Source organism: Suncus etruscus, chromosome 3 (genome assembly GCF_024139225.1).
Source record: "Suncus etruscus isolate mSunEtr1 chromosome 3, mSunEtr1.pri.cur, whole genome shotgun sequence".
NCBI classification, from domain to species: Eukaryota; Metazoa; Chordata; class Mammalia; order Eulipotyphla; family Soricidae; genus Suncus; species Suncus etruscus.
This window is the reverse complement of record NC_064850.1, coordinates 66,615,972-66,636,895: the sequence shown is the minus strand read 5'-3', so window position 1 is coordinate 66,636,895 and position 20,924 is coordinate 66,615,972. Positions and strand designations below refer to the sequence as shown.

The 20,924-nt window shown below is 51.7% G+C and overlaps 1 protein-coding gene across 3 annotated transcripts in view; it reads left to right on the top strand.

The window, feature by feature from the left end:
• Positions 1-18,885, top strand: part of PPFIA4 (PTPRF interacting protein alpha 4) — a 47,256-nt gene extending 28,371 nt beyond the window's left edge. For 2 of the 3 annotated variants that reach the window (XR_007493847.1, XR_007493846.1), the window contains 12 exons: positions 1,810-1,903; positions 2,261-2,342; positions 2,718-2,918; positions 3,526-3,588; positions 4,076-4,102; positions 5,778-5,953; positions 10,102-10,199; positions 10,757-10,932; positions 14,198-14,266; positions 17,465-17,630; positions 17,729-17,838; positions 18,066-18,885. Coding sequence is in view for 1 of the 3 variants with exons in the window: in XM_049770618.1 (XP_049626575.1) it covers positions 1,810-1,903; positions 2,261-2,342; positions 2,718-2,918; positions 3,526-3,588; positions 4,076-4,102; positions 5,778-5,953; positions 10,102-10,199; positions 10,757-10,932; positions 14,198-14,266; positions 17,465-17,630; positions 18,066-18,115 (1,202 nt within the window). In the remaining 2 variants the exon portion in view is untranslated. The remainder of the gene's footprint in view (positions 1-1,809; positions 1,904-2,260; positions 2,343-2,717; positions 2,919-3,525; positions 3,589-4,075; positions 4,103-5,777; positions 5,954-10,101; positions 10,200-10,756; positions 10,933-14,197; positions 14,267-17,464; positions 17,631-17,728; positions 17,839-18,065) is intronic. The other variant, XM_049770618.1, reaches the window with a different exon arrangement.
• Positions 18,886-20,924: the final 2,039 nt, after the last annotated feature.

The window sequence follows — 20,924 nt, the reverse complement described above, 5'->3', positions numbered from 1 at the left end:
GTCAGCTTCTTAGGCCTTAGAACCAAGTAAGTGCTGATGTAGCTAGTCCTGGAACCTGCTCTGTTTTGAGGCCGAGTTCTGGGCTTGCTGGGTCAGGGAAGGTACATGGTAGATCTGGGTAGTAGAGGGATGGTCTCCTTCTCCTGTCTGTCTGTCACCACCTCTGCCCACCCCTGGCCTTTCTCTTCTGCTGGCTGGTCATTAATTCATATGGGCTCATAGAGGGTCAGGATTGAAGACAGCTTCTTTGTGGGGGCAAAAGAGCATTCATTCAAGGAACTGAGTATCTTTAGGAAAGGACAGTGGATGGGAACCATAGGAACGGGGAATCCAGGCAGGCTGCAGGGCAGGAAGGTCTTCCCTGTGTCAGCTCCAGCCTATGAGAGTTAGTATGTGAGGGGAGGCCGAGGAAGGTAGGCTTGTGCAATTGAGCGAGGGCCCCCTGCACCTACATCTGTTCTGCAGGGGGCAGAGAGGGGGTGGTGGGGGGCAAGGCTGAGCCAGCTCTTTGGGGCTGTGAACCCCCTCCCAAGAAGTGCAGAGGTTCCCCAGGCCCTGGGGCAGTCAGGAGCCTGGGAGCAGTTAACAAATGATGTCATGCAGCATGACATCATGCTGTATTATGTCAAATCATGTCATGCAGCATGGTTAACATGCCCTTGAATCCAAATACTTTATCATACTTGCCCTTGGGGGAGGTGTGACTGAGCTGAAGGAGACATGGAGGGTGCTGCTGCTCAGGGTGTCTCAGCTGGAGCTGGAGCACGGGGTGCAGTTCCTGTCCTCTTGGGGTACAGGGCATTGTGGAACTGGGAGGGGTCCTGCATGTAAAAGTGGTGCAGTGCATGAAACCTCCTGCTGTCTGCCGAGGCCATCACACCACATACATCTGGGCCCTGAGTCAACGTGTGAGACTGACTGACCTCTCAGCCCCGGGGTGTGACTCTTTTTTTTTTTTTTTTTTGGTTTTTGGGTCACACCCGGCAGTGCTCAGGGGTTATTCCTGGCTTCACGCTCAGAAATTGCTCCTGGCAGGCACAGGGGACCATATGGGACGCCGGGATTCGAACTGATGACCTCCTGCATGAAAGGCAAACGCCTTACCTCCATGCTATCTCTCCGGCCCCGTGACTCTTAAATGCACTTGGGGGGTTCTGGGTTCTGCCACCTGTGAGCCCCAGTGGGCTTGGCCCTACTCAGAGCTCCTTCATGGAAGGGGCTAAGTCTTGCATGTTCTGTTTTGGGGTCTATACCTGGTGGTGCTCAGGGCTTACTGTGCTCAGGGATCATGCCTGGCAAGCTCAGGGGACCATATAGAGTGCCAGGGATCATACCTGGTTCAGCCACATGCAAGACAAATGTCCTACCCACTGTTTTTATTGCTCTGGCTGTAGGCCCTTTGTGGTTTGTGCACATATGCACCCCAAGAAAGAGATGCAGAAACATTCTTCCTGCCCAACTGGGTCTGTTTCCTCTGGATTTCCTCTGCACTTAAGTTTTAAGAAGACCCTCATTCTGCTTTGGCTTTTCTGCCTTTATAGTTGGGAAGCATTGGGCTCTTGGCTGGAAAGTAATTGTCTAGGGTTGGGGTGCTCAGATGGAATTTGAATCTCTTTACAGGGGTCTCACTCCTGGACCACCGGAGCAGAAAGGTGGAACAGAGGCTCCAGAAATATTAAGGAGTCCCATCATACACCCTGGGGTAGTCCCACACTGGTACCCCCATGGGTGCACCCAGTTGTGCTACTGCCAAGTGAGCAGCAACTGAAGGCCTGGCTGATGTGTATGTCTGTCTTTCTGTCTGTCTAGTTCTGCTTACAGACTCCGAGCTCAGCCTGCAGGAGCCCCTCGTGCCTGCCAAGCTGGGGACCCAAGCAGAGAAGGACCGGAGGCTGAAGAAGAAGTAAGTCTCAGGCCGGTCTCTGTTAGCTTCTCCTGGCAGTGTGAGACTGAACCTGGGCACCCAGAGCTGGCAAGGCTCTTCTGCACTCAGGTGGCTCAGCTGGAACTTGAAGGGTACTATAGGATTAGTCTGAGGGGGTGAAGGTGGGGCACCCCAAGAGAGGAACCAAGGAGACCTGTGCTCTGGGCACAGAGGTATTTCTTCTGTCATGGTGTTGACTCATGGCAGACACAGAGCAAAGGTGTCATGTGGACCAGGTATGAGAGCTGGGGTCTGGGGTCACAGCCATGATCCCCGGATTGAGCATTGTTTGAGATTTGGAAGGACTAAGGAGTCTGTTGTGTTTCCCACTCTAAGGCACCAGCTGCTTGAAGATGCCCGCAGGAAAGGGACGCCCTTTGCCCAGTGGGATGGCCCCACGGTGGTCTCTTGGCTTGAGGTGAGCCTGGTTCAAGTACTCCATTCAGAGGTTGTGGGGAGGATGATGGAAAATGAGGGACTGAGGGGCAGGGCAGTGTCCCCAGACTTAGAACTCCCTACTCCACAAACACACTCCTCAGTGCCTTAGGGATGCCTCCCCGGCCACTACAAGTGGCCGCAGGAAGCGAATTCTCACTGAGCACTTTGGGTTTCCTGTGGGAGCTTCCTGCAGCAAGTCAAGAAAAATCCTCCATCTTCCTGAGCAACATGGAAAAGAGACCTTTGATAACGGTGGTCTCCCATTCTCCAAGTTCTCTAAGACCTTTTCTTTGTCAAGATCTGAGGCACAGCTCTTGGGGCAGGACCTGATTGCCCTCTTGTGCTGTGTCTATAGCTCTGGGTGGGCATGCCTGCCTGGTATGTGGCGGCCTGCCGGGCCAATGTCAAGAGCGGTGCCATCATGTCGGCACTGTCGGACACAGAGATCCAGCGTGAGATCGGCATCAGCAATGCCCTACACAGGCTCAAGCTGAGACTGGCCATCCAGGAGATGGTGTCTCTGACCAGCCCATCTGCACCACCCACCTCTAGGACCGTGAGTCTCCTCCCCACACTGGGATCTGCAAAGTCTCTTCTGGCCTGTGGGAAGAGGGAAGCATTGGGTCTCGGCTTGGGCTCCCCTTTTGCATGTCTCTAGGAGGGGGATGAATTTCCAGAATGGAGTCCTGCCTTTCACGTGCCCTAACTCCACTTCCTCATCCTGAGTTGCCCATAATCCCAGCACTTTGGGCAGAGTCAGGACTTCTGGGGTTCTCTGTTGCCAGGTCCAGGAGGAGTAGGGTGAGCAGTGAATTGGGAACAGACACACTTGAGTGTTCTCTTCTGGCCCCTAATAACTCCATCACTCCCTGGGGCTGATGATAGCGGATCTTTCATTATTGCCTCCTCTGTGACTGAGCAGCCATTCATTTCAGAGCTACCCCATTTATCTCAGAAATGTAGGAGGAGGGTAGGCATATTCCCTGTGGCACTCAGCTAAGCAGTGTGACTGCAGTGATCCAAGAGGGCCACTCAGAACTGGGCAGTGCCAGGCTTGTTGAAGGACTTGGGAATCGAGTTTTGTCCTTGTACTTGGGATCCTAGAATGATGGGAATCCTGGAGACCTACTTCTAGGTCCAGCTAGGTTTCCCTCTGTCCTTAGTCTTCTGGAAACGTCTGGGTCACCCATGAAGAGATGGAAACTCTGGCAACGTCTGCTAAAACAGTGAGTTGGACGTGAGTCCTTGACATGGGAATGTGTGGGAGGCTAGTGTGGGCTGTGGAGTCTCATCCAAGCTGAGCATATACCCTGATAGCTGCTTGAAGACGGTAAGTGTGAGCCTGCAAGCTCATTCCTGGTGTGACCAGCTCCCCTTGACCCTAGGGGCACTATAGCAGAGAATAGCCAAGCATAGGAGCAGTTGAGCTGAGGGCAGAAGCCCTGGGCTCCTTCCCTGGGGCTGGCTCCTTATTAAAGGTCCAGACATGCTTGGCAGCATCCAGCCTCTGGCCTGGAGCAGAAAGTGCAGTTTTGCCGCTAACACTTTGGCTCCTCAAATGTAGACACAGGCCCTGGTCTTTCCTTGTTTCCTCACCATCTCAACAAGCTTTCCCAGGACCAGACTTCCTCTGGCCAGGGGTCCTGTTTGGGGAGGGGCTGATGCATCCATGACTGTGTGTTTCCTCCAACACGCTGCACTTGTTCCTGCTAGGACAGTGAGGAGGGCAGCTGGGCTCAGGTAAGACCCTCCCTGCTTGGAAGTAGCTCTTAGAGTGCACAACTAGATTGTCTGGCAGATTCTCTCCCTGCATAATTCTCGAATCGATGTTTGTTTAGTCTCCCTTCACCTGGAGTGTGTAGATGCTACTCCTCTCCTTCTGCTGAAGCCCCCAACTGCCCACTTGTTCTGGTTTTGGGTTGGTAGGTGGGAACACTGGGGTATTCTGCACTCAGATGCCTTCTCAGCTTGGCTGTTTTCAGAGATAATGAGATTTTTCTCCCCTCTCCTGACTCCTGTCAGGGAGAGCCTAAAGTAAAGGTCTTTGGGTTATTTGTTTAGTGAGCAAATATTTATTCCTCCTTGATGAGGCCCTCTGGCTAGAGAAGTACACATGGTCGCAAGCAAGAGATGGGGAAAAGCCTGTGAAGCAAATGAGGCACAGGCACCACTGTTGATGGGACAGGGGAACCCCAGAAAAATACCAAACTCCCTTAGCCCTGACAGCAGAGGAAGTATAGGAATCCTAGAGATATAACGTGGAGTGAAAAATCACATCTCTTCAGTCAGAGAACTTTTTTCTTTTTCTTTTTGTTTCATTATTGTTGAGGCTGTATCCAGAGGTGCTTGATGTCTAGTGCTCGGGCAGCCACCAGGCCCCCCACACCCATAGTACTGGAGGGGCTAGAGCATTTCACATGGTGTCAGGCATGGCACCCAGGGCCATGTAAGACATTTGCTCTGCCACATAAGCCATGTCCTCAGGCTTATTTATAGGATTTAATTTTAATTTTTAATCCTAAAAAATACGAATAAAGTTGTATAGAGAAATATACACTGGTGAGAATGAACACAGTTAAAAACATTTTAGGAATGTTGGGGTCAGAGTGATAGTACAGCAGGCAGGATATTTGTCTTATACATGGATGACCCAGGTTGAATCTTTTGATTCCATATGGTTCTCTGAGCATGCCAGGAATAATTTCTGAGCACTGCTGGTTGTGGCCCAAAAAACAAAAAAAAAATTTTTTTTTACAAGGGATGGTACAGTGGGTAGGGAATCTATTTGCCTTGAATGCAAATTTGCCTTGCATGCATCTTACCCAGATTTAATCTGGGGATCTCATATGGTTCCCCATGTCCCACTGGGAGTGATTCCTGAGTGGAGAGCCAGGAGTAAATCCTGAGCACCACCAGATATGGTTCATAAATAAATGAACAAAAATTTTAAAGCAAGGAAATGAGGGGCAGGAAACAGCCTCCATGTATACTCTAGAGTAGGGCACAGAGGGCCTGATGTGGTTCCAGACCACCCCACTCTATTTCGACTTTCTTTGACCAATCCATGACTCTATATGCCTGCATGGGGCTAGCTGCCAAGAAAGACTGGTGTCCTTGCCCATCCGGCAGGTAGGCACGGGGCAGCTGTGCCCTGGCTCAGATCAGCAGGCTGTTGGCCACACAACCACACTTACATTCCAGGGCCCACAGGCAAGGTTTCTTGTTAGCAGCCACCTGGGTCATTGCTTCTGTTCATTAGTGTAGATAACTGATGTGTAAGTGGATTCAGGTCATTTCAGGATCTTGAAATTTTCCTTGAGGCTCCCACCTCCTTCTGATCGTGGGAAGAAGCCACAATGGTGCAGAGTTACCCTCCATCTGCCTCCCCTAATAGTCTCCTCCATGTTGTCCCCAGACCCTGGCCTACGGGGACATGAACCACGAGTGGATTGGCAACGAGTGGCTGCCCAGCCTGGGGCTCCCCCAGTACCGCAGCTACTTCATGGAGTGCCTGGTAGACGCACGCATGCTGGATCACCTCACCAAGAAGGACCTCCGAGTCCACCTGAAGATGGTGGACAGCTTCCACCGGTGAGCCCCTCTGCACAGGTCCCTACCCTGTCACTGGAGCATCTGTCTGCTCTGTGACCTTCGGGTGGTCACTGCTTCCTCCATGCAGGAATTGGGCCCTGAGTCCATGTCTTACCACGAATCCTTAAGACACTTAAAGTCACTTTACTTTTGCTTCACCCCCCTGGTTTTCTGCCCCAATCTGCATTTAAGAACTTTGTCCCGGCCTTCTTGGTTCTGTGTTTGAGAAGCTGAACTCAGGCTCCATACTTAGGTGAGTTGTTCCTTTCTTGAGGAGAGGAAAAGGAAAGATGTTCTGGTCCCTTTCCCTGCCAGTAACAGGCTCCGAAACTCTGCTCAGACCCCACGCCTGCAGGTTTGAGGGGTTCTATAGTCCTGCATCCCCTCTGTAGGAATCTTCTGAAGCCAGGGCAGCTGTTTGAATCTGGCTTCTCAGTGTTCTCTCAGAAAGCCCTGTGAGGTCTGTCAGACTCAGGCCCTTGAAAACTAAGTCTGCAGGACTCGAAGTTGTCTCTGCTTTCTGGGGTGAGAGAGGAGATATGCAGCGGGGTGGTTGGGCCCACCTCTGGTGCCACCATACACAGCACTCTTGTCCCAGTGGGAACTCTCCCTAGGCATGGGGTGAGGAGCTCTTTTGTGCCCTGTCAAAAGGCTGCTGGGCCCTGCACCTGTCCCCTCCTTGGTGATTGATAGGACTAGGGAGGGAACCTGTTCCTGACTCTTCCTTTCTCACTGAAGGATATTCCTGGACTCTCTATCCAGGCCCCACAAGGGTCTCCCACTGTACTGTGCTTCCTGATTCAGGTCTGAATCTGGAGTTTCTAGAAACATCAGCTTTGCCTCCTCTCAACTTATCTACAGCTGTTTATTTCACAGAATGTTCCCCAAACCATTATTTTATGTCCTTAAAAATAACTTTAATCAGAGGCCGGAGAGATAGCACAACAGTAGGGCGATTGCCTTTTCATGCAGAAGGACAATGGTTCGAATCCTGACATCCCATACGGTCCCCTGAGCCTGCTGGGGGCGATTTCTGAGCATAGAGCCAGGAGTAGCCTCTGAGCGCTGCCGGGTATGACCCAAAAACAAAACAAAAAAAACCCCAAGTCCCCAAAATAACCCTTTCATCATTTTTGTTTGTTTTTGTTTTTTGGGTTACACCCGTCAGCGCTCAGGGGTTACTCCTGGCTCTATGCTCAGAAATTGCTCCTGGCAGGCTCGGGGGACCATATGGGATGCTGGGATTTGAACCACCGTCCTTGTCCTTCTGCATGCAAGGCAAATGCTTTACCTCCATGCCATCCTTCCAGCCCCTTTTAAATCATATTTTTGTAGAAGCAAGGGCCTTAAAAAAACAAACAAACATGTTTATAAGGTCTTGAAAGGTAGTACAGTGGGTAGAGCACTTGCCTTGCATGTGGCTGGCCCAGGTGTTTTTTTTTTGTTTGTTTGTTTATTTTTGAACCTAAATTTAATCCCAACACCCCACAGGGTCTCTCAAGCCCATTGGGAATGATCCTTAAGTGCAAGCCAGAAGTAAGCCCTGATCACCATTGGGTTTGACCCAAGAAAACAATGAAAAAAAAAAAAACTACTTAAAAACATGTTTACAGTGGCCAGTGAGATAATGCAGGGGTTAAGGAAGGGGACCTGCATGCCTAGTTGAATTCCTAGCACCACACAGGAGTCATTCCTGAGCATAGAGTCAGAAGAGACCCTGAACACAGTTGGGTGTGTCCCAGACCTCCACAACCTGATGAATGAATGAAATGAAAACAGGGGGCCGGAGAGATAGCATGGAGGTAGGGCATTTGCCTTTCATGCAGGAGGTCATCGGTTCGAATCCCGGCGTCCCATATGGTCCCCCGTGCCTGCCAGGAGCAATTTCTGAGCCTGGAGCCAGGAATAACCCCTGAGCACTGCCGGGTGTGACCCAAAAACCAAAAACCAAAAAAAAAAAAAAAAAAAAAAAGAAATGAAAACAGGAAGAAAGTTCAGTAAAAGAGCAGTGGGTCCCAGAGCTGAGCCATCAGGAAGCCGCCCTTTCCTGGCTCCTATGTTCTGTCCTGCAGTCTCCCGCTCAATAAGCAGTGCCTCAGACATGGCAGGCCCATCCTGCAGAGTGGCACAAGTGCTGAGGGGGGCTGTCCTGTTCCTTATGGCCCAGTGGGCAAGGTGGGAGTCCAGCTTCATATGCAGTCTACCCAGCTGGAAAGAGTCAGCTTTCAAACTTAGAGGGACCAGACTTTTGCATACACTTTGTTATCAGACAACTTTTAATGTCTAGACAATGGACTGAAAGCCAAGCTGACCTTTGAGTTAGCATGTGGCTTGGGTTTGACCTGTTGGTGAGTGGACATTTGTACTCAAAAGAGGGTTCTCAAACTGAATTTCTGAGCTGCATGGGACTATTCTTGGTAGAGGGGCTGCTTGAGTGGAACTGAAGGGAGCAAGGAAGAACAGTCTGTAAAATGGGGGGGGGGTGGTGCTCATCAACAGTGCTATGGTGTCTAGGGCCATTCCCAACTGTTTCTCCTGGGCTGATGGTTTAGAACTTGATGCAGTAAGTGGGCTTTCTGGAGCTAGGGCCAACTGGGACCACACACAACAGACCTAGGGAATGAGTCATAGATCTGGGGATCAAACTTGGGTTCTTTTGCATGCAAGTCTTGAGCTCTTTAGGGCCAAAGAAATAGTATAGCAGGAGGGCATTTGCCTTGCATATGGCCAAACTGGGTTCAGTCCTCAGCATCCCATATCCCTGAGCACCACCAGGAAGGATTCCTGAGTGTAGATCCAGGAATAAGCTCTGAGCACTGACTGATATGCCTTTCCCCCAACAAAACAAAACAAAATAAAACAACTCAAAAAGCAAGTCATGAGCTCCAGCAACTTTGAGCTACTTCCCCAGCACCTGGCTGACTAAGTTAATCTCATGAAATAATATTGATCATGGAGTTATAAACAGGAGGAGGGAAATTTCTATTTTTGCACTTTAGAGACAAGCAAACCCAGAGAGGCTAAGTGAAAGAGACATAGAGTTCATGCTAAGCTAGAGCCCTGCCCCAGGCCTGTGATCAGTGCCCACTCAGGGTGAAGATGGGGAGATTGAGGGTCATATTCTGGTTGGTGATGACCCTGCCCTGGGGTTCTCCCTCCTGACATGTGGGGACCCTGCCCTGGGGGTCACATCTTGGTAGGTGGGGACTCTATCTTGGTTTCCACACTCGTGGTTGGTGTCTGCAGGTACTGCTTGTATTAAATTGTGCGTGCGCTGACAACCACTGGTGTCTCTTCAGATCCATCCCCGAAATGGTTCTTGGCCTGTCCTGGTTGTCAGTAACTAAGTGCATACAACACATGTTGAACACAGTCCTGCCCCTTCCTCACCAATTCATGTGCAGTGCTGTGCACTTGGTGTCTCTAGTTTGGAGTCATCAGAGAATAGAGCAGAGTCCACTGCCTGTGTGGAGTGTGAGGTCCAGACAGGAAACATCACTCTTAGTCCCTCTCAGTCTCTTTCTGACCTTGGCCACCTTCTGATTTGTTACCTTCCTTTGATCCCCTTTACTTGTTCCATTCATTTTATTTTCATCTGGAATATCTTCCTGTAATACCCTGAGAGCCACCAAGTCAGAAAAAGGACTGGTTGGGAAATGCTGGTATTCAAGCATGTTGAGCTGAAAAATTCTAGAAAACACTGGGCCAGGGTGTGAGCTGTAGGGTTGGGGCATGGACTGTCAGGGTGGCCAGACAGTGACATTCAGGCTTTGTGGGGGGGGGTCAGGTTGTGAACCATACAGCCACCTAGAGAGATGGATTTTGGGCAGAGGGAGTTGCTGTGCAAGGGCCAGGAGGCAGGTGGGATTCAGGGTCAGAGGGAGGCATGCAGGGGCTCAGACAGGAAAGAGTCACTCTCAGAGTGGACATTTGTCAGGTCTGAATGAATGGAGAGACTAGGAGGAGCTGAGTTTGCATTTTCCTTTACTGCTTCTACAATATTTCCTTTCTAAGATCTCCGCCACCTCACCTGTCAGCTCCTTGAGGAAGGACATGAGTAGACAGAAAGAAGCAGCCAGGAATGATAGGGTGCAGCCCTGTGGGATCTGGGACTGTGGGTGTGGCTCAGGCAACCCTTGTGCCCACAGAGCCAGTCTTCAGTACGGCATAATGTGTCTGAAGAGGCTGAATTACGACCGGAAAGAGCTGGAGAAGAGGCGGGAGGAAAGCCAGCATGAGATCAAGGGTAAGTTTTTGGGGTGCAGCAGAGCTTTCTGGGAAGGTATGGTAGTGGCCTGAGCCAGTTAGGACCCCCAGTTACATTCGGGGCAGCTCCAAAGCTGAGGGTGCAGAAACAGACCCATCTGGGGATCAGGCTGAGCCATTCTCAGAGGACACTGCCACATAGTGGAGAAGAAAGAAGGGGCCTCTCAGTGTTGACCCACCCCTCCACCAGTGCTGACCCCACTTTTGCCGCCAAACTGTGGCTGCCTAGGGGATAAGGCACGGGAATAGAGAATGCGGCCAATCTGAGCAAGGCTGAGCAAGACTTCTGAGTGGAAAGAATCAGAGAGCCATTGCAGCTGGGGGCAAGGAGGGGATTCCAGACCTGGATGGGACAGTGAGTGAGGAGCGTGTTTGGGGCATTCCAGGAGCTCAGGTGCCAGATCAGGAAGAAGAATGAAGACAAGGAGAGTAGGGAGTCAGGGCACACTGGATAGGCATGCTGGGCGTGTGGAGCTCGGTGTGTTCCCTAAGAGGCCTTCACCCCACTTCTGCCTTCTTGCTTGCTCTGCCCTGCAGATGTGCTGGTCTGGACCAATGATCAGGTGGTCCACTGGGTACAGTCCATCGGGCTCCGGGATTATGCGGGGAACCTGCACGAGAGTGGAGTGCATGGAGCCCTGCTGGCCCTGGACGAGAACTTTGACCACAACACGCTGGCTCTGGTCCTTCAGATCCCCACACAGAACACTCAGGTGGGCATCCTTGGCATCATCTCCACTACCTTCTCTCCTCTCTACAGGCATGAGGCATTCTGGAGGGCTTCCTGGAGCCTGCTCCAAAGGCAACTTCTCCAGTGCCCTCTGTGCCTGACCAAATGTGCTAAGGAATAATACAGATACTCCTCGCTTAACGACCAAGTTCAGTTTCAACCACTTGGTCATTAAGCGAATTGGTCGTTAAGTGAGGAACTGCATGTACTGTATACTAGTGCAGTATATGCATAGTACTTGACAATACAGTCTTCTGAATAAGTAAAGTAACGAGAAAGATCAAACCGAAAACTTCCATTTGTTTTAATTTGCATAGGTTGTGTAATTTACACACAGTACTGCAATGTATTACAGAACATAAAGTTAGTAAAGTAGGTACATTAAAGCACCAAAAACCACTACTCTACTGTACTGTAGAGTGTACAAGATGGAAAAAGGATATTTAAAATAAAATAATATAAAATAACGGTGAAGAGATGGTCATAAGTAGGTAGGTCGTTAAGCAAGGAGTATCTGTGGTCTCCCCCAAGTGGAACATTGTAGTAGAGGTTAGAATGTCTCAGTGCTCCCCACACCTCTCAGAGAAACCCATCTCCTCTGGACCTCCTCTTTGCAATAGGGCTCTGTGCCTCCCTTTTTTCTCCACTACATGTCTCACCTGAATCTCTATAGAAAAGAAGCCCCAGGCTCCTCAGAGACCAGTGTGCACAGGCTCGCGTTTTCTCCAGCTTCTTAGAAAGCTGCTCCCAGGCCTCCCAAGCTGAGGAAAGCAAAAGAAATGAAATAATCCAGCCCAGAGTCATCAAAGCCAGGTCCTTCGCCATCAACAGCTCAAAAGACGAAATGTCTCCTTGAACTTCAGTTCCTAATGATTATCGAGCTGTCATCCAAACGCATATCTAAATTCCCTTGGACCTATTTTTGGGTTTGGCCTTTCTTACTTCCTGTGGATAATAGACTCACAGTTCTACCTGCTGTGTAAATACTTCCTGATTTCATTTGCCTTCAAAGTGCCTATCAGGTCCCCCCTGTGCCTAGGAGCTGCCTGGTTGTCATTTTACAGCTCTGGGGAGGATGTCAATCTGCCGGGTTTGCACCTTCGTGATTTCATAAACTGTTGTGTTACCTCTGCGCCCAGGCCTTTGTCTCTAATTCTTTTAGCCTTTCCTCATATAGATGCCTCTGAGGCCTGATCACTTTAGTGTTGTCTGGATTGTTTGCAGCTGTCAGGTTTCTTGAAATTCAGCCACCAGAGCTATTCTGGGAGAACATGTGGTTTTGGCTTAGATGAGGGGAGGGCTGTGTTGTCTGTAGTTCTGGGTGGTAGGCCTTCTGTGGGTAGTGGCAGCACCTGGGGCCTCAGCTCTCTGCCCAGAGCCCCTCACCCCAGAGGGATGGCACAGATTTCCCCCTCCTTGAATGAGAGCTCTAAGTTCCTGCTACTAGATGAATTTATCTAGATGTGCCCACGTCCAACTTCCTCTGTCCACAGTTACAGCCCTATGAGCTGTTCTTGAAGCTTCGAAATGTCATCATCATGTTTCAGGGGCCAGAGGAGCAGAGCCAGACATGACAAAGATGCTTCTTCCTTGTGATCTAAAAAAATGAGGTTTGCAATCCTGACCCAGACCATCCTCACGGAACGTTTTCATTCAGAAATTGGCTTGTTTGGTTCAGTCACTTGTCTTCCGTCTCTAAATTCATTCAGTCTTTGTGGCTAGTGAGTCAATGGGTAAACAGGCATCTGTGAACTGCGTTCTAACCTGTTTGATTTTCAGCATGTGCAATTTAGCTGTGCTCTTAGGGTAAGTGTTATTTGTTCCTTTGATGGGATCCCTCATTAAAAAAAGTCTACAGGGACTGGAGTGCTAGCATAGCAGGTAGTTAGTTGCCTTGAAAGTGGTTGATCTGACCCAGGTTCAATCAGCATCCTGTATGTTTTTCTGAGTCTGCCAGAAATAATTTCTGGGCACAGAGCCAGAAATTACCGCTGAAAGCCACTGGATGTGGCCCCAAAACAAAACAAAAGATTACAAATTGGGGCCGGAGAGATAGCACAGCGGTAGGGTGTTTGCCTTGCAAGCAGCCGACCCAGGACCCATGGTGGTTCAAATCCTGGCATCCCATAAGGTCGCCCATGCCTGCCAGGAGCGATTTCTGAGCACAGAGCCAGGAGTAACCCCTGAACACTGCCAGGTGTGACCCAAAAACCAACCCCCACCCCAAAAAAAGGATTAAAAATCGTCTGTGGTAGGTTTTTGGTTTTGTTTTGTTTTTCTGTTGCTTTTCTGGGTCACACTCAGCAGTGCTCAGGGTACTCTTGGCTGTGCACTCAGAAATCGCTCCTAGTAGGCTCTGGGACCATATGGGATGCTGGGATTCGAACCACTGTTCATCCTGGATCAGTTGCTTGCAAGGTGAACACCCTACCGCTGTGCTATCTCTCCGGACCCATGGTGGCAGTTTTGAACAATTTTGAACAATTGTTTCTAGTCTTTCTCAAAAATTCTAAAGAGTTAAACTCCTACAGGGTTTGAGAAAACTTTCCTGTGCCCATGTCCCAAGGGCCACCATGTCTGTGACTCACCAGTCTTTCTAGATTAAATTTTATATACAGAACCTTAAAAATATGCTTCTTTTAAGTAAATTAATATTTTTTGTTTGTTTTGGGGCCTCACCCAGCCATACTCAGGGCTTACTCTTTGTACTCAGGAATCATTCCTGATGAACCCAGGGGACCATGTGAGATACCAGGGATTGAACCCAGCTCTACCCTGTGCAAGGAAGGCATATGCCCCATATGCTATGCTGTCACTCTGGCCTGAAGTAAATTTAATTCTTATTACGATGGTTAGCACGTATTTACCCTCCAAAAGGCAGGTGAGCAGACCTGATTTTTCCTTTGGACAGACTCTCACCCTGCCTTCTCTGAGTGTCTCATTTCCTAGGCCCCTTTCTAGTTTATTCCATGTGAAAGAATCCTGAGGTTTCCATTTCACTTTGAGGAACACAACTGAGGTTTGCTTAAAGTAGCAGCTTGGGGCTATAGGGTTGAGCCTGGAGAAGCCTGACTCTGCCCAGTTCTGTCCAACTCTGCCTAGCTCTGCCCAGGCCCTGTAGATGTGAGGTTCATTAACTACATAGCCCTCACCCCTCTCTCTCTCTCTCTCTCTCTCTCTCTCTCTCTCTCTCTCTCTCTCCTCTCTGTCACACACTCTTTCTCTCTACCCCCTCCCTCCCACTCCAGGCACGCCAGGTGATGGAGAGAGAATTCAACAACCTGCTGGCCTTGGGCACTGACCGGAAGTTGGATGATGTGAGTGTGGGGTTGTGATTTAGAAACTCGGAAGTTTGTGGTTGGTTGGACTAAAGTCTATTAGTTTTGCTTTTCCTGGACTTGTGGTGAATATGGTGCCCTTTAAGACAGGAGAGGCAGAAGGGCTGAACTGATGCTAGTGTTCAGGTGAGGATCCTGGGGTCTGGGCCTCTGGGATACCTTCCTTACACAGCCACAGGGTCTCCCTACAGCATCTTCCACCTGTTCCTCTCCCCACCTAAGAGGTTCCCCTTAAAGGCTGCTCTTTTATTTTTAACTTTATTTATTTATTTATTGGTTGATTGGTTTGGGGCCACACCCAGCAGTGCTCAGGGGTTACTCCTGGCTCTGTATTCAAAAATCGCCCCCTGGCAGGTTAGGGGACCATATGGGATGACAGGAATCAAACCGGGTTTGCAAGGCAAATGCTACCACTAAGCTATCTCTCCAGCCCCATGGATGCTCTTTGGATCTTCCTTCTGGGGGTGCTCTTAGCACAGAGTCCCCCTCTCCCCTCAGCCCTACCCCACTCACTCTCCATCCTCTGCACATCAGAGAAGGATGCTTGTTTGCTAAGGGTCCTGCTGCAGTCAGTCCCAGTAGCACTGAGGCTTAAGTTGCTAGCATCTGGCTGCCTCACCTGATCCCTCTGTCTGTCTTTGTACAAGGAAGTATCCTTGGCTCAACTCCTCCATCAGTGCACACCTCCTTTGAGCTGTCCGGGTTCTCTCTAGAGCCCTGGCTGGATGGAGTATGTGAGGCTCTTAGGCCTGCCTGCTTGCACTTCCCCAATCCAGAGGACGCAGCTTCCACCTGGGTGCCTCTTTTTCCTCCTGCTCCTTCCCTTCCTCTCTTCACCCTGGCCTGCCCTTGCCTCTTAGGTCTACCTTTATAGCCTTGGCTCCCACCAAGTTAAAAAAGAACCCAGACTGTTTATTTTTAGCTTCTCCTTCATCAGTCATCGAAACAATCAATGACTGTCTCTGATCCCCTTTTTGTGCAGCTGTCCATTCTCTGTACTCCGGCCTGTGCCTCAGAAGCATTAACATTCTGACCCCCTGGACTGGGGACAGGAAGTTCACTAGTATCCCCTGCTGATCATGAAACTCATACCTGGCTGGGATTTGGGGGATAAACCCCTCTTTTAGAATGAGAGTTGGCCTTAGTGGATAGGACCCACTCTGGAGAAGGCAATTTATTTCCCCAAAGTGCCAGCCCTCCTGCACTCTGGCTCCTCTTGTGGAGGATCTTCATTTTCTTCACGCCCCATCCAGCAGGGTCTTTGTTTTGCTTATGATCCCTTCAAAAGCAGCTCACACAGATCTGGGTGACACGTTCTCACCAGAAAACTCTTGAACCCTTGGGTCCCCACACACATATTCTCTGAGTGCCACTCTGGCCAGTCTACTGTTTGGGTGGGTGACAGGCACCATGGCAGAACTCGAGAACCCTCTTACAGACAGGGCCCTGGTCCCCAGGGAATAACCCAGCTGCTATTATGAGCATGGTGGGACCACATGTCACTAGTTCTGTTATCTTCCCTTAGGGTCTGGAGCCCTGAGGAACCACACTTGCCCCTTCAACTTCAGACATTTGGGCAGGGGAGATTTTGAGGTTTTTTTTTTTTTGGGGGGGGGCACACCCGTTTGATGCTCAGGGGTTACTCCTGGCTAAATGCTCAGAAATTGCCCCTGGCTTGGGGGGACCGTATGGGACACCGGGGGATCCTTCCTTGGCTAGTGCTTGTAAGGCAGACACCTCACCTCTAGCGCCACCTCACCGGCCCCGATTTTGAGATATTTTAGTTGGCAGCTCTGTGGGGTAGCTGAAGCAGCGAAGTGTCATTGGTCCTAGGAGGAAGCTCTAAAGTAGAAGTTGAGGCTGGAGCAATAGTACAGTGTGGGGCGCACTTACCTTGCTTGTGGCTAGCTCGGGTTTGATACTATATGTTTGCCAAGCCCCACCATAAGTGATCCCTGAGCACAGAGCCAGGAATAAAACCTGAGCACACAGATGTGGCCCCCAACTCCACCTCAATTAAATGAAATAGAAGCTAGTTCCAGGACTAGGCATGGCAGCAGAGGTAGTGGGAGCCTTCATCTGTCGTTGGTCTGTCCATCCAGATGTCAGCCACGACACTCTGCCATCTCTCTCAGTGCTTCCCTTGGCCAGTGCTGCTCTGTTTTCCCTCTCAAACTTCAACCCACTTCTACTCTGTGGAGACAAGGACCTCAGGGGGAAAGGAGGGGACTGGCAGGAAAAACACCTCTCAAGGGACAGGGGAGCACTGACATTCTAGGAGGGGGGACGCCCCTCAGGGCTGAGGGATAGGGGAACTAGATTCCTCCTGGGCTGGTGAGAAGAGCTGCAGAAAATAGTTCTGCTAATCCAGACTGGTTGTTTGTGCAGGGTACTGGTCTCTACTCCTCATCTTGCCCTAAATGCCAAAAATCTGCTGGGTTGCCCTACACCTTTTGGGGACTGGGGTACACGGATTGGTACAAGAGGAATCAGTGTATCTGTCCCATGGAGCCCAGCGCCTAGAAGGGAGCAGGAGGGAAGGCATGGCCCCTTTGGATGGTGACCTCATCAGGAGACTGCAAATGTCCCGGCTGGTACTTCAACTGGCACTGGGAGTGAACCCACTGGTCCCTACTACAAGCCCAGAAATGGCGCCCTGTTCCCAGAGTCCCCAAACTCAGAATGGCGGGAGTTTCCTTACAGATATCAAGCAAGGGGCTGTGGGCTCCAGGGATCTGGGAGGTCTGCAAGGACATCCTGTGGACATCTCTGGTATCCTTTGATGGAGGTCGCTGCCTGGACCCGTAGCTGGCAGATGGCGCTGTTAAGTCCTTGGAGGGGGCCTCCCTCTACCTGGCCCTCCTTCACTGGACAGTCAGGCGCAGCTGAGTCGGACGCGGGGGTTCAGGTCCCACTGGACTTGTGCAGGCTCGCTGAGTCAGTGGCTTCCAGGATGGTGCAGGGATAGAGGGACTGTCCACTGTCCACACATGAGACCGGCCAAGGGGATGCCCAGATGTCCACAGCATTCTTTGCACATCCACCCTGTGACTTTTGCCCCCTTCTCTCCCAAGGCTCGGGATGGTTCCCCTATAAATAGCCTTCCCCCTACCCGAGGCAGGAATTGGGGGTGGCCCTTCCAACATGGCCCTGGGCCTTTGCATGTCCCCGGTGCAGGGGGAGGACAAGGTGTTCCGCAGAGCGCCCTCCTGGAGGAAACGCTTCAGGCCGCGGGAGCAGCACGGCGGCCTGCTCAGCGCCTCGGCCGAGACCCTGCCCGCCGGCTTCCGCGTGGCCCCGCTCGGGTCTCTGCCGCCCGCGCCCAAGAAGCTGCTGCCGGAAGGTAAGTGCGGGCTTGGGGGCCGCCAGCGGGACGATGCTGCGCTGCACTAACGGGCCGGAGCGTGTGCGCGCACTAACCCGCCGTCTGTGACCCCCCAGCCGGGACGGCGGGGCCGCAGAGACTGGAGCCCTCCACGGTCCGGACCTACTCCTGCTGACCCCGCCTCCCACCCGCACCCCGGGGCTCACGGGGTGTGCCCGTGGCTGGGGTAAGTGGCCGGCCCGGGCCTGCCCGGGACTGCCCGGCCTCCCCATGCACCCGCGCACCCGCTGTCCCTCGCCCTCCTCTGCCCAGCTCGCCCTGCCCGCCCCGCTCGCTCTTGCTTGGCCGGGCCGCTTTGCATGGCCTCTGCCTCCCTCGGCCTGGGACTCAGCCTGGCCCCTCACGGCCCCACGCCTCTGTCTGTCCCTGTCTCTCTCTCTCTGTCTCTCTCAGCTCACTCCCACTATCTCTACGGACACATGCTCTCTGCCTTCCGCGACTAGCCACAGCCCCCCGGCCCAGCGGCCTCCTCCTGGCGCTGCTGGCCGCACCCTCCCGCTCGGTCCCTTTCTCCTGCCGCCCCCAGTCTCCGTGGTGACTGTCCAGTAGTCCCGGATCTCCGCATATACTCGCCCCCCTTGGCTTCCCACTACCCTGAGCCCCACCATGTGTGCTTTGTAAGTTTCCCGTGGACTTGGTGGGGGCTCCTGGCCCGAGGCCCCCAGTTATCCAATTTGGGATTCAGGGGCCAGGAGAGGAGGGAACCCCAGGGCAGGTGTGACCCTCCCTCCCTCCCTCTCTGGATCCTGCCTGGTCTGGACTGTGACTTTCACCAGAGACCAGGACATCATGCCAAGGGCTGGGACCGCCCTTCCCCAAAAGGGCAACTTCCAACTCTACCTTGCCAGGGTGTGTGGCCTGCTGGGCCCTCCCTGGCCACATCCCGGCTCTTCCAGAAGGCGTGGTGCCTGGTTTGGTCACCTCTGACTTAGCCTCTCTCCACTCATCTCTGCAGGACTGGGGAGGGGGGCCAGAGGAGGCCGGGTCTCCCTCCAGGTGGTGAGGCTGGGCAGGAGGGTGGCTGAGGTGCCAGGGCCAGATACTGGCTTAAACTGAATTCCACACATGCCCTGAGAGAAATGACCCCAGGGCTGTCGGCCTAAGGTAAGAAAGGACGGGAACCCTCAGGCCCAGAGACAGGTGTAGGATGTCAGTATACCGGAGGTGAGCAGATGGCCTGTGGGAGGCCCTGGACATGTCTCCTCAGTAGGGATACAGCCTTTGTCTGTCCCCAGCACTCTCTCAAGATCCTGCCCTAGAAGAATAGACCTTATTCAACTTAGTTGATTCCCGGGGAGGGGTGGGTGTCTTTGCCTTCAGGGCAAAGTGTCCAGGCACAGAAACCCCAGTGCCCATGACAGTGGTTCCAGTGGCCCCAGTTCAGCTTGTCCCATCTCTGGCCATGGTTGTTTGGGGCTTGTGGACCCAAGAATTCTGTTAGTAGCTGCTGGGGTGCAAGGACCGGGTTCTGCTTTGGCAGACATATCATTCCCAAGTGATCCCATTTCCTCCCTGTTTACACAAGCTGGCTAAGACCATTTCAGGGACCTTGTTCAGGCTGAACTGATGCCACTGATCCCAGCTAAGTTCAGGCAGTGTGTCTGGAGCATGGCATGGGAAAGCTTTCCTGTGAGAGAACGAGCTATTGGTAGCCAGGGTCAAACCATCCCAGTTCTGAGCTGGGCTGGTAAGTGGGACAGAGTTCAGAGCATCCTGCCCAGCAGGAGTGGTCAGTGCCTTCAGCCTTTGAGGGCTATTTGGTGGAGAGAGGCCCATCAGGTGGGAAGAGTGGGCTCTGCCCTGGGCACAGGCAAGGCAGTCATGACCCTCTTCTCATTCTGCCCTTCCCTGGCCTGGTCTGGTGGAGTTTCTGAGCAGACAGGAGGGAGAGAAAGTACCTCAGTCTCTAGGTCGTGGGGTCCTTAGTTCTTGAGTCACAGGGGCAAGGACATGGAGAAATCCCAAATTCCTAAGATGGATGGTGTCAGGACAAGAATCTCAGATTCTTTTGGGAAGCTGAAAGGGCCAACTCAGGGGAGATTTTGCCCCAGCTTTCCCTCCACAGTGGTCCTGTGTCATGTGGTCACATCAGTGGCAGCAGCAAGGGGCCCGGGGCCCCTTGAGCCTCTCAGGAAGTGTTGCAGGGGCTGGTGGAGACACCTGCACGCATGAGTGTGGAAGGCGGGTTAGGCATAGCCTTTGCCTCAGCCGGTCTTTGGTTGGATTTTGTTTTGTTTTTACTTGGATCATCCCCCATGACCCAAGCCCACACCAACCCTCTTGTATCCTGTCAGGCCCCTTCCTAGTACTGTGCAGGCTCAGTGCATTGGGAGTTTGTGTGTGTGTGCGCGTGTATGTGTATTTGTGTGTGTGTGTGTGTGCGTGTGTGTGTGTGTGTGGCTGTGTGGCTGTGTGGGTGTGTGGGTGAGTGTGAATGTGGGTGTGGAAGTACCAATAAACAGCCTGGTTTTAAAACCTACTAATGACTGATCTTTTTTCTTTGAACTTGGCGCTTACCTGATGTTTATCTTATTCCCTGTCCCTCAGGACTGTGGCACCATTTAAAATGATTGTCAATATTAAAAACGAGTAGCTTTGAAAAAAAAAAAACGAGTAGCAGGGCCAGAGCGATAGCACGGTGGGGAGGCTTTTTACCTTGCACAAAGCTGATCCAGGTTTGATCCCCGACATCCCATATGGTTGGTCAGTCCCTTGAGCACTACCAGTAGTGATTCTTGAGTACAGAGCTCAGTAATCCCTGAGCAGTGCTGGGTGTGGCTAAAAATAACAACAACAACAACAAAAATCAAATAACTGGAACCAGATAATAGTACAGCGGGTGGGCACTTGCCTTGCATGAGTCTCACTTGTTTCTATCTCTGGCACTACATATGGTTCTGAACCCCTGTTCCCCAAGCCTTCTAAGACTGATCCCTGAGCATAGAGCCAAGAGTAAGCCCTGAGTACTGCTCATTGTGCTCCCTTCCCCCCCAAAACTGAGTAAATGTAGTAGAACCTTTTGTGTTTGCACTGACCTGGAGTAGAAGACAAGCTTGCTAGGGGGTAAAGGGTCACATGTGACAGAGGAGCCGAGGAAGAAGTGGAGGAATGAGAATTCTCTGGGTGATTTCCTTCCTCTTCTTTCTCTGCTTCCACCCTACTTGGCTGATCCCGGGCTTCTGAGTGCCCTTTGCTCAGTACATGCCATTGTTCCACTTGGAGACTCTCACCCTTGGTCAGAGGACCTTCTCC